The sequence below is a fragment of the Moschus berezovskii genome, chromosome 6, assembly GCF_049115385.1.
Source record: "Moschus berezovskii isolate FMDL1 chromosome 6, NW_MosBer_1.0, whole genome shotgun sequence".
Lineage (NCBI taxonomy): Eukaryota > Metazoa > Chordata > Mammalia > Artiodactyla > Moschidae > Moschus > Moschus berezovskii.
This window is the reverse complement of record NC_142465.1, coordinates 30,887,474-30,900,347: the sequence shown is the minus strand read 5'-3', so window position 1 is coordinate 30,900,347 and position 12,874 is coordinate 30,887,474. Positions and strand designations below refer to the sequence as shown.

The following is a 12,874-nucleotide window of genomic DNA, read 5'->3' as shown; positions in this document are numbered from 1 at the left end:
CTTCACTTCCTGCCTCTTTCATTGGCCTCTAAAACTGAGAGGCCGATCTTTTGGGGCGGACACCACGCACGCAACTTTGTCTTACACGCCTTAGAGAGCAAGCGAGTCTTGGCATTGGGCAATCTGCCCGTCTTTCTTCTGCAAGTCCCTCCTTTCTCCCTCCCTCATTGGGCGGGGCAGCAGTAAAGGGGCGGAGACTAGGCAGGGCTTGTGGCGCGCTGCTCCCTCCTCCTTACCCCCCCCTCCCTGTCCGGTCCGGGTTCGCTTGCCTCGTCAGCGTCCGCGTTTTTCCTGGCCCCCCCCAACCCCCCCGGACAGGACCCCCTTGAGCTCGTCCTTCAGCTGCTACCATGAGCGGTAAGGATGAGTCCACTCCAAGCTTAGGGGTGGGAGGGGAGTGAGGGGGCGCGCGCGAGGGCCGACCGGGCGGTCCCCGCCGTGAGGGGGGGCGGGCGGGAGGCGGCGGCGGCGGCCTTGGTCCCGCCCGGGGCGGAGGGAAGGGAGGGAGAAGGGGCAGTGGCGGGGCCTCCGAGGAGGAGGAGGGGGATGGGCCACCCGCCCCGGGGGAGGGGGCAGCGTGGCCTCGCCCGCCCCCTGCCCGCCCCGGCCACGGGGGACGGGCCTTACCCCCCACTACTCGGCTGCCCGCCTGAGGCTCCTCCTGCCGGGGGCTGGAGCCGCGGGGGCGGCCCGAGCAGAGCAGGCCCCGCCCGGGCCAACCGCCTCCCTGGTCCGCCCTCTGGTCGCCGCCGGCCCCAAGGCCCTCCTCCCTTCCCCCCCTGCCGTAGATTACCCCTCCCCCCGTATATTTCCCCTCCCCCTACCGTCCCGCCCTTTCCACGCCCCACACCCCGAAACCGCCCTTTCCCTCTAGGGCCCGCCCTCTAGCCGCCCCGAATCGCTTGATTTCTAACCCCTGGACCTCTTTAGCCCCTTATTAGTACTTATAAATGTTTCCCCAGTCAAACTTTTTATCTGGTCTTTTCCCCTTTCTCCTCCTTTCCTGTTACTTTTTACACTTGAGTTTTTCTCTTACTCCATTTCATTTGACCCTAGTTTTTAGCAAACTTTCCATCCACCCACATGTTTTATGCCTTATCTATCCTTTTTTCCCCCCAGGTTACTTTTTCAACATGCCCACCGACCCTCGTATTTCCTGTACCAAAAGCACCTTTTCAATGTTTTCTGAGTTTAATTTTGTGCAAGGGAGAATTGAGGTCCAGTTTTGGCATCACTGAGCCAAGATCACATCCTACTGGTCTGCAACTGTTCCTTCTCGAATCCTTTTTTTAATACTGGCGCCTTTTACCTTCCTGTTAGTCATTTGTTTCATCACAGCCTTTTTTTACCCTTTCTCACTTTACCTTTTGCTTTCTCCAATTTTAAGTTATTTTAAAATTCTCTTTAGACCAAGATCACTCCATGGATGAAATGACAGCCGTGGTGAAGATTGAAAAAGGAGTTGGTGGCAATAACGGGGGCAATGGAAATGGTAGTGGTACCTTTTCTCAGGCTCGAAGCAGCAGCACAGGCAGTAGCAGCAGCAGCGGAGGAGGAGGGCAGGTAAGTGATGATCCTGACAGAGTGGGGAAAGTGCTAAGAGGCTGTAAATATCCTTAGATGACTGTCTTTTTACAGAAAAATTTTTAGGGAAGGGCTGAACCATTTTATAGATAGGGAAGTAAGCACAGAGAGACAAGTGACTTGGAGATCCCCCTAAATGAGAGTTTCAACAGTATAGATAGATCCAACCTTTTTGTTTGGTTGGGTTTTTCTTTTTCTTTTCCCTTTTGCACTGTTACACTGTTTATTTTTTGTATACTGCCCCCTGGTCTGGCAAATGGGTATCACTCAAGTAACTCCTTTCCTCTCCCTTATTTCTGGCCAGGAATCCCAGCCATCCCCTTTGGCTCTGCTGGCAGCAACTTGCAGCAGAATTGAGTCACCCAATGAAAACAGCAACAACTCCCAGGGCCCAAGCCAGTCAGGGGGCACAGGTGAGCTTGACCTCACAGCCACACAACTTTCCCAGGGTGCCAATGGCTGGCAGATCATCTCTTCCTCCTCTGGGGCTACCCCTACCTCGAAGGAACAGAGTGGCAGCAGCACCAACGGCAACAATGGCAGTGAGTCTTCCAAGAATCGCACGGTCTCCGGTGGGCAGTATGTTGTGGCTGCCACTTCCAACCTTCAGAACCAGCAAGTCCTGACAGGACTACCTGGAGTGATGCCTAATATTCAGTATCAAGTAATCCCACAGTTCCAGACCGTTGATGGGCAACAGCTGCAGTTTGCTGCCACTGGGGCCCAAGTGCAGCAGGATGGTTCAGGTCAGATACAGATCATACCAGGTGCAAACCAACAGATCATCACAAATCGAGGAAGTGGAGGCAACATCATTGCTGCTATGCCAAACCTACTCCAGCAGGCTGTGCCCCTTCAAGGCCTGGCTAATAATGTACTCTCAGGACAGACTCAGTATGTGACCAATGTACCAGTGGCCCTGAATGGGAATATTACCTTGCTGCCTGTCAACAGCGTTTCTGCAGCTACCTTGACTCCTAGCTCTCAGGCAGTCACGATCAGCAGCTCTGGGTCCCAGGAGAGTGGCTCACAGCCTGTCACCTCAGGGACTGCCATCAGTTCTGCCAGTTTGGTATCTTCACAAGCCAGTTCCAGCTCCTTTTTCACCAATGCCAATAGCTACTCAACAACTACTACCACCAGCAACATGGGAATTATGAACTTTACCACCAGCGGATCAGCAGGGACCAACTCTCAGAGCCAGACACCGCAGAGGGTCAGCGGGCTGCAGGGATCTGATACTCTGAACATCCAGCAGAACCAGACATCTGGAGGTTCACTGCAAGCAAGTCAACAAAAAGAGGGAGAGCAAAACCAGCAGACACAGCAACAACAACAAATTCTCATCCAGCCTCAGCTGGTTCAAGGGGGTCAGGCCCTTCAGGCCCTCCAAGCCGCCCCATTGTCAGGGCAGACCTTTACAACTCAAGCTATCTCCCAGGAAACCCTCCAGAACCTTCAGCTTCAGGCTGTTCCAAACTCTGGCCCCATCATCATCCGGACACCAACAGTGGGGCCCAATGGACAGGTCAGCTGGCAGACTCTTCAGCTGCAGAACCTCCAAGTTCAGAACCCACAAGCCCAGACAATCACCTTGGCCCCAATGCAGGGTGTTTCTTTGGGGCAGACCAGCAGCAGCAGCACCACCCTTACACCTATTGCCTCAGCTGCCTCCATCCCTGCCGGCACAGTCACTGTGAATGCTGCTCAGCTCTCCTCCATGCCTGGCCTCCAGACCATTAACCTCAGTGCATTGGGTGCTTCAGGAATCCAGGTGCACCAGCTTCCAAGCCTGCCCTTGGCGATAGCAAATGCCTCAGGTAAGACTTGAAATCTTTTGCATTTATATCTAGAGCTACTTAGCATCTCAGTTGAAAGCGTAGTCTAAAGAAGAGGGAGTAGAATCTTTTGAGGGCAAGTCAGTTAGAGAAATAGCAACGGTTCTAAGTCATTTGGAGCTGACTTAATGAAAACTTTTTCCTCTTCAGTTAATCTGTCCAGAAAGGAGCATTTCTGGGCAGTGTCCCTGGGGTCTCTGTACTTTCAGTGCGTGGTACTACAGTACAAGAGTGGGTAAACTTTGTCTGTAAAGGGCCAGATAGTAAATATTTTAGGCCTTGTGGGCCATATAAGTTCTCAGTTACGTGAACTTTGTTTTTGCAACCTTTTAAAAATATAAAATATTCTTACCTTGAGGGCTTTATTTGGCTTGAGGGTTCTTCTCTTCAGATAGGAATGGATTATAAACTTACCTGTAGGGCAGTTATTAAATCATCAGATATTTCTCACAAACTGTAAGCAGGGGAAAACTGATGGATTTCAAAGGACTTCAACAAAATAAGTTCTCTGGTTAATCTTTTAGTTAACCAGAAGAGCCTATCCTTTGAGGTTTAATTTTTTCAACTCCTACTTAGCTTAAAAGTAAGAAAGTATTAATGTGTATTTTTAATAAGCTTTCTAGGTGATTTTCTTTTGTTTTGTTTCTTAAGCCTCCTGGGTAGTGATTCTAATACTTCCTAGATTAGATAGCCACTTTCTAGACTGCTTTGAAAGTAGCGTGTGGTTGAAAGGTGGAAGAGAACAGAAGTGGGGCCCAGAGTGGAATGGGGAGATGGAGTTGAGAGGAATTAGAAGTAAGAACTTTGAAGGGGAAAAAGAGTTGTCAAGGAAGGAGGTGTATATATTGGAAAGTATGTTGAATCAGTTGACACTACTATTCAGTCATTTATTTTGAACTGTATTTTACTAGTATTGGTTAATTTGAAATTTAAAACCTCTATTTAAAATGGTGAGAATTTATTTAGAGTTTATAATTTTAAGTTTCATGGTGATAGAACTAATCTTTAATGAAGCATATTAGGATACACATGCATCTTTATATTCTGGCGTGACAGGTAGAAATTATGATAAGAAGTAATTTAATACCACTGAACTTCTACTTCTGTTGGTGTATCTGTGGATTTGTTAATTGTTTACTTTTATTATAGAGTTCTCATTCTGTTTAGATTGGTTCTTATGTAAGACAGGGTAACAAATAGGCAGCCGTATTTCCTGCCTCCTGCAGTTTAGGAAAATCTGTGGTGGGGAAGTCTGCTCAAGTTCACTACTTTCTTACAGTCTTGTAGTAGTATGTTTAAAATTACTACATTTTGAGCCTTAACAAATAGAAATTTTCTTAGTGAATTGGAGATCTTAAAATAGAAGGTTAGAGCTGACAGAGACCTTAGGAATCATCTCATACTCCTGCCTTATTTTCCAGATAAGGACTTTGAGATACTGGGAAGCACATACGTTATGAGACTACTTGCTGTTAGTTCTAGTCTGGAGCATTCATTACCTGTTAATTTTAACTTGGGACAAGAGACGTCATGTTTTAACTTGGGACATCCTTTAGATTGTTAAAAATCTTTTGGAAAAGATATCTTTTGTTACTTTGAAATTTAAGGCTGTAGAGCTGTCAAGTGTTTATAGGCTAAAAATTATGTGAGTAGAAATGGGAAAAGTTTAATAAAAACTGAACCTAACAGCTTGGAAAATTAGACATTTTCTGGGTAATCTACGTTTATGCGTTTGTTTGCTCTTAAGTTATTGAGATTTTTGTAGATAGTATTAATTTGGATCCTTGCAATGTGTGAACGGTTTATAACTTGAGCTCTAAGGAACAGTTATGAGACACTTTCATTGCTAAATCATGGTCTGGGGAAGTCTGCCATTTACTTTGTCATAGGATAGGGCTACCTTCCTAGCTGTTACTGATGGTCTCTGAGCTCTGGAAAACGCATGCCTTTCTATAAGATAGTAGCAGCTTGACATTCACTAAGAAGAGAATGACGCTCTGAAAGGCCGTTTTGTGAGTTGAGATTGCTTTACTAACATTGGTTTTTGAAGGTACGTGTTTCCTCCTTTCTGGTTAGTCATAGTTGTGCAACAGTTTTTCCCCTTCAATTGATCTGACTTCACCCTTAATGAAAGATAATGCAGTCATTTCTTGGAAGCTTAGTGCCCTTTAGCTGTTGCCTGGCTGCTACAGAGTCTCTCATTTTACCCCTTTTTCTGGTATATAGTTATTTTATTAGAAAAACTCAGCCTCTTGGCAGTATGATATAATGGAAAGAGCCATGAATATGAACTCACGTTGTAAGAGGCGAGTAGGTAGCATTCTGCAAAGGGAGACATTATTTTTAAATGGTTGTGGAAGACTGCAGCTTCTATGTCACATAATAGGTTTAGTCTTTTTTTTTTTTTTGGCCCAACCGCATGGCTTCTCATAGGATCCTAGTTCCCTAAATAGGGATTGAACCCTTCCACCCCCAGCCACTGGACTGCCAGGGAATTTCCACATTTATTATTTTTGAAAGTCACCTTTTAAAACTTTTCTAAGTTCTCTTGTTGACTTTTATTATGTTTATTTGTTTGCTTGAATATACAGGCAAAGGCACAAACTTAGACCCCAAATCAGCCACCTATCTCTGTATCCCTGTTTTTCACAGTTCTGCCACTGGTGGGTGGTAGTGAAGAAGGGACCACCCAGTAATGTGGAATGATCTATTGGCTCTTAGTTTTTGTTATTTTTTAAGTGAGCAGCTTTTCCTTTTTTTTTTTTAAATTAACACCTTGTCCCCTTTATTCTTTTATCAACACTCTTTCCTCTCATTTGGTAGTTACACGCTCTGATCTTGGTTCTGGGTTTTTTTGTTCTGTTGTTTTTTTTTTAAAGCTTCAAGCTTCAGGTTTTTTTCTTAGCCCCGGCTAAGTTCAGAAAACTCTTCCCCAAGGTTGAGGAGGGGCCAGTTTTGAAAGACTTAGTTTGGATGACTTCGTGGGAGTTCTGCCTAATAAAGAGTGCGGGACTGGGCTTTGGCAAGAGAATAAAACATATTTCCTTGACGGCTATAATTCACTCATGAAGCAAATTTCAGACACTAAAAATAAAAATTTCACATCTGCTTAGTTTTATTGGGGTCAGGAAAATGTCTTCTCTTAGAAGTTAAGTTGAATGCGATACCAGAATTGGTTTGCCAACAGTGTCGCTAAACTTGGGGTCAGATTGCTGAGACCCATTTTGTTAACAGAGTTGTATTTTAGACTAGTTCATTTGAACATAAGTGTTAAGTAGGTTTAGATGGTTTAAATGTGTCCAGAATTATCATTCTAGTGCAAAGGGTCATACAAGAGAATTTTCTATTTTAAAATAATATACTTTTATTGACTATAACATCAAATGTTTCAGCATCATTTGCTTTCTTTAGTGTGATTTTATAAGTGTATTTTAAATGAGTTCAGTGTAAGTAGAAAAGATCTCCTTTAAAATCTAGGTGCCTTGATTGATTTGGAAAGACTGAGAAGACAGTCTTGAGACTTTTTCAGTTGCTCCTATTTATTCCAGTGGCTTTCTGTCAATGACGTCATTGTTAAATCACGTTGTATTGTGTAATGTGGTCCTTTTAGTTCTTAATTAAATAACAAGAGCACAAGAGTGCCTAGTGTTTTGGAAAAATTTAGTGTCTGTTCTGTCCTCAGATCTCCCTTTCCCTTTAATTATTCTACATTATAAAGTAGCATATAAATGTTGGCACTAAAAATGTAGTTCTGCTCATTTCTTGGTTCTAATTGTTTTGTTTCCTCTCCTTGAAAATATTTTAAATGTGAGAGGAACACCTGTAGAAAAGCTGTATTACATAATGTTTTGTAAATTACTGATTGGGTAAACATTAATAGATAATAATTAGTTGAAAATTTTCAGTTTGCCGTTTAATCGAAAAACAAGCGTATTTTTCATATTTCTTATGGAAGGTATGTCAAAATAGTATTATCCCTAACATTTAGCATTATTATACTAAATTGCAGCACTGAAGCATTATTTAAAAGGTATATATCCACACTGTGACTACATTGTTAATGTCATGCTAGGTTTTAAGAATTGGTCCCTTTAGAAGACCCTGAAAAAGTTTCTGAAGAAAGTTTTTTCCTTCAGAGTTGATTGCAAATCTGGACTATAATTTGAATTTGTACTTCTGCTCCAGTGCTTTTTAAACTCTGGCAGTATTACTTGTTTGACGAGTTTGGGTGTACCATCTGATTTACTTTGACTCTTTCTCACCCTATATCTGTATACAAAAATATAATTTAACGTGTACAAAATAAATAATAATTTAACGATTTCGAAGAAGGGGTTAAAACGTAAAATACCCAGGTCAAGACAAAGACGTGCCCGTTATGAGATGAGAGAATCAGTTGAAAATCTACAGGTCTGAGGGAATTCCCTGGATGTCCAGTGGTTAGTTGGAGAAGGCAATGGCAACCCACTCCAGTACTCTTTCCTGGAGAATCCCAGGGACCGGGGAGCCTGGTGGGCTGCTGTCTGTGGACTCGCACAGAGTCGGACACAACTGAAGTGATTTAGCAGCAGCAGCAGCCAGTGGTTAGAACTCAGGGCCTTTACTGCTGTAGGCCTGTGTTCAAACACTGGTCATGCTTCGAGGTGCAGCCAAACCAAAACAAAAGCAAAGCAAAAAAATCTACATTTCTGAGAAAAAAAATTTTAATAGTTTTCATAGTAAATCAAATGTCTGCTGCAAGTAATCCAGATAAGGTAAAATGCTATTGAGATGGAGCTTTTCAGATTATTCCATGTGTTCTTCATTAACTTGACACTGTTTGGATTGCTTAGAAGTTATAGCTCTTTGCAAACATATTTTAATTAAACCGGACTCTCCATGTTAATAGCAGTTAAACTGCAGATTGCTGGAGTTGGAAACCCTCATCCCCTCCAGTACTCTCCTTTTGACCACTTAAGGTGTAGAAAGATTCAGTGACTTGTCAGAGGTCATTGACAAAATTTACAGTGACAGATCTTTTGACTTCAGATCAATATCATTTCCACTACACTACTACTCTCTTGTAGAAGAATGGATTTGTTTTTTGACCCAGTTCAGTTATTTTGAAGAGTTAAATTTGTAACTTAAGGCAAAAAAATAGAAAAAAAAAAAAAGAAGCATAAAGCATGGTTAAATCAACAGCCTTTTTATAAACTTTGTTATGGATCATAATTTATTATAACCAGATCTATTAATTGGAGTTTATTTAGTCTATAATTAAATGAAATGTAAATAATCAGTGATATGCTGAGTACATTGAGAAAGGAAGGAGTAAGATGGTAAAAGAGAAGTCAGAGATTTTCTAATCAGTTTTTTGAAAGCATGAAGGTCCGCTATGTTATATTGGAGTGAGAGTATTATTCTGGTGGCTCAGTAAAGAATATGCCTGCAATGTGGGAGCTCTACGTTCGATCCTTGGGTTGGGAAGATCCCCTGGAGGAGGGCATGGCAACCTATTCCAGTATTCTTGCCTGGAGAATCTCCATGGACAGAAGATCCTGGCGGCCTACAGTCCATTGGGTCACAAAGAGTCGAATACGACTGAGCGGCTAAGCACAGCACACAGCACATTACGCAACCCTCCTTTTTTTTTCCCCCTGCTAGGAAGATGTGATATGTTTCCCTGATTGTTCCTTATTTTTTCCTTGAAGGACTTGAGACATTTTTATAGCAAACTTTAAAACTTTCTCCTTATTGTCCCTATTATTTTCCATTTTATTCTGAAAATTTCCTTTCGGTGCCTTCCTTCTACTCCCATATTTCTGATTAAATAGTATATGTATATCTCTTGATGTACTAGGGGATATGGTTTAACAACCTTTTTTTAAAAAAAAATTATGTATTTTTAGCCGTGCTGGTTGCTGTGCGTGGATTTCCTCTAGTTACGGCAAGGGGAGCTACTCAAGTTGCCGTGTGCAGGCTTATTGTGGTGGCTTCTCTTGTTGCAGAGCATGTGCTCTAGGGTTCGGGGGCTCAGTGGTTGTGGTGCGTGGTCTTAGTTGCCCCTCAGTATGTGGGATCTAGTTCCCAAGAGATTGAACCCATGTCCCCTGTGTTGGCAGGCAGATTCTTAACTACTGGACCACCAGCAAAGTCCTAAAAAAACCTTTGAGAAACTGTATAGGGCCTGATTTTGTCCAGGCCCTAGATAGGCAATGCATAATATTTCTTTACAGTTACTGGTGATACATCTGAAAGTAATCTGCTTAGGATTCTTTGGCAGTTTCTTGCACTTGTGAAGAAAAATGTACTTTAAATGTATACAGACCACTTGTCTTTTTTTTTTTTTGAATCTTTATTCATCCCATTTGTCTTAAAAAAGGTAAAAAGCCTGTAACTCTGAACACTATTTGAAAATTTTTTATATCGTCAAGAACTTTTTTTTTTTGGTATTCTTTTAGAAGATTATCTTTTGGCATTATTAAGTTTTGAATGGCCTCCTTATTTATCCTTAAATGCTGTTAAGAAATGCAGTAATACTCATGGTTCAGTTAACTTACATAGGCATTTACTGAACACCAGTATAGTTAGTAATGTAACTGCTCCCTACAAGGCTTAAGAATTAGATGAAAAAGTGTTAAGTGGAAGTGGGTTCTAATTTTTGATGCTTTGTTCGTAGACAAGTTTAATGAAATTTATTGAGCATTTATTGTATATCAAATGTGTTAGGCTCTTGGAATTCATTGAAACAGATGATATTGTCCCTTGCCTTCTTGGAGCTCCAGTTGCTGTTGTGCTATAGTTACCTACATTGTGCTATAGTTACCTACACTTAATGCGTTTTAGGGGGAGACCAATTCAGAATCCACCTGCAGTGTGGGAAACCTGGGTTCAATCCCTGTGTTGGGAAGATCCCCTGGAGAAGCAGGGGATCCCACTGGAGTGGCAACCCACTCCAGTATTCTTGCCTCACAGGGGAGCCTGGTGGGCTGCAGTCCTTGGGATAGCAGAGAGTTGGATATGACTGAACAGCTAACCGCACATACAGTTTTCACAACTAATCCTGAGAGTTACAGCAAACATATGAAATAATGGGGCCCCACAATATTTTGGATTTAAATTAGTCTTCTTGTACTGTGTCATGTATTGTCAGGTTGTTAATTTTTAATTAAAAATGTTGTCATGCCCTTTAAATACTTAAACTGTTTTTACCTATAATTTTGGCTCAAGTTTCTAAAAGCAGATACATGGCAAGAGGGAAGAGATTTGTATAAATTTTGTGATGTACTTAATATTTTTCTTTGGTCACTATTAAATCCCTGGCATTTATGTAGGGAAAAATTGTTTAAAATGAAAGAATACGTAAGGCAATATAGTTTTTTTTTAACTGATTATTTTTTTTCTTATTTGTCTGCTTCAGCTCTTAGTTGAGTCATGTGGGATCTTTCGTTGCGGCGCACAGACTCTATTGTGTTGCGTGGGCTCAGTATGTGTGGCAGATGGGCTCTGTCGTTGCAGTGCTTGGGATCATTGCTCCGTGGATGTGGGATCTTAGTTCCCCAACCAGGGATCACATCCGTTTGCCTTGAGTTGCAAGGTGGATTCTTAACCACTGGACCACCAGGGAAGTCCCTAAGTAATTATTTAAAAAACAAACAAACCATATAACATGCAATAAATGAACAGGTCAGTAGTGTTAGGTATATTCACGTTGTTATGCAACAGATCTCCAAAACTTTTTCATCTTACAGAATTGAAACACTGTCTGTACCTCTTAAGATCTTTATTTCCCCTCCTTTCCCAGACTTTTGCAGTCATTATTCTACTTTGTATTTCAATGAATTTGACTACTTTAGGTATACCATACAAGTGGAATCATACAGTATTTGTCTTTTTGCAACAAGCTTATTTCATTTAGCAAAATGTCTTGTAAGCTCATCCATATTGCAGCATGTGACAGGATTTCCTTCCTTTTTTAAAAAATTCATTTATTTATCTATTAATATTTATTTATTTGGGAACTCCAGGTCTTCATTGGAGCACGCGATATCTTTAGTTATAGTATGTGAGCTCTTAGTTGCAGCACATGGGATCTTGTTCCCTGACCAGGGATTGAACCTGAGCCCCCTTCAGTGGAAGCAGAGAGTCTTAACTTCTGGACCTCTTGGGAAGGTCCAAGCATACTTTTAAAGATAAATCATGCTTAGGTAACTGGTAATTGCTTACCTTCTTATTTTGATTTCTTATACACAAATGACCACAGAAAGCAAAGATGACTTGTTGCTGGCAAGCATTTCCCTTTTTGGAATTGATTCACTGGCCCCTCTGAGCCCCATAAAATGACAATTGTCCTTTTATCCCATATTGGATATCCTCCTCTTTAGCTCATGTAGAGGTTTAGGAAATTGTAGCATGGCCAAGTATCTTGGTATCAGTTCAGTTCAGTTCAGTCGCTCAGTCGTGTCCGACTCTCTGCGACCCCATGAATCACAGCACACCAGGCCTCCCTGTCTATCACCAACTCCCGGAGTTCACTCAAACTCATGTCCACAGAGTCGGTGATGCCATCCAGCCATCTCATTCTCTGTCGTCCCCTTCTCCTCCCGCCCCCAACCTTTTCCAGCATCAGAGTCTTTTCCAGTGAGTCAACTCGTCGCATGAGGTATCTTGGTATAGTGGTGATTAATCTTTTAGTCAAATACCTGGTCAGAACTGTCTTAATAAAAGCACTGACATATCACATTGTATTATTTTTAACTGAAATGTGAAATTCAGATGCATCCAGACTTTAATTACTAATAGGCCTATGATTTATTCCTGAAAACATTATGATGACTAACTTAAGTCTTAAAATTTTATTAGAATAACCAGGATGGAGGTTTTATAAAATATTATTCTATTACATTATCCAGATGTGTCTTACCATTAAAATTTAAGAACTAAACATTTAAACTTTTAAGAAATAGGCACATGCAATAGAGATTATATGAAATAGGCACCTTCATTGCCAGTACTACTTTCTTAGTATTGAAAATTATTACTCCATGGACTGTTTGGTTTTAATCATTGCTTTGCTTGCAGAGGAATTTGATGCTGTTTAAAGTGGTACTGGGGCTTCCCTGGTGGCTCAGTGGTGAAGACTCTACCTGCCAATGTAGTGGACACGAGTTCCGTCCTTGATCCAGGGGAATCCCCCATGCTAGGCTCATGCGCCACAACTATTGAGCCTGTGCTCTAGAGCCCAGGAGCCACAACTGCTGAGCCCATGTGCCACAACTACTGAAGCCCACTTGCCCTAGAGCCTGTGCTATAATAAATAAATATGTATTTATTAAATAAATAAATATGTATTTATTAAATGAATAAATATTCCATAAATAAAAGTGTTACTGAGACTTCCCTGGTGGTGCAGAGGCTAGTACTCTACACTCCCAGGACAGGGAGCCCAAGTTCAATCTGTGGTTGGGGACTAG

At 41.9% G+C, this 12,874-nt stretch overlaps 1 protein-coding gene across 1 annotated transcript in view; it reads left to right on the top strand.

Annotated features, from left to right (window-relative positions):
* Window positions 1-224: 224 nt before the first annotated feature.
* The window catches only part of SP1 (Sp1 transcription factor), a 37,694-nt gene continuing 25,044 nt past the window's right edge, over window positions 225-12,874 (top strand). Inside the window, exons 1-3 of the mRNA XM_055394382.2 lie at window positions 225-357; window positions 1,409-1,563; window positions 1,889-3,404. Of these exons, the coding sequence (XP_055250357.1) occupies window positions 351-357; window positions 1,409-1,563; window positions 1,889-3,404 (1,678 nt within the window). The 5' untranslated portion in view covers window positions 225-350. The remainder of the gene's footprint in view (window positions 358-1,408; window positions 1,564-1,888; window positions 3,405-12,874) is intronic.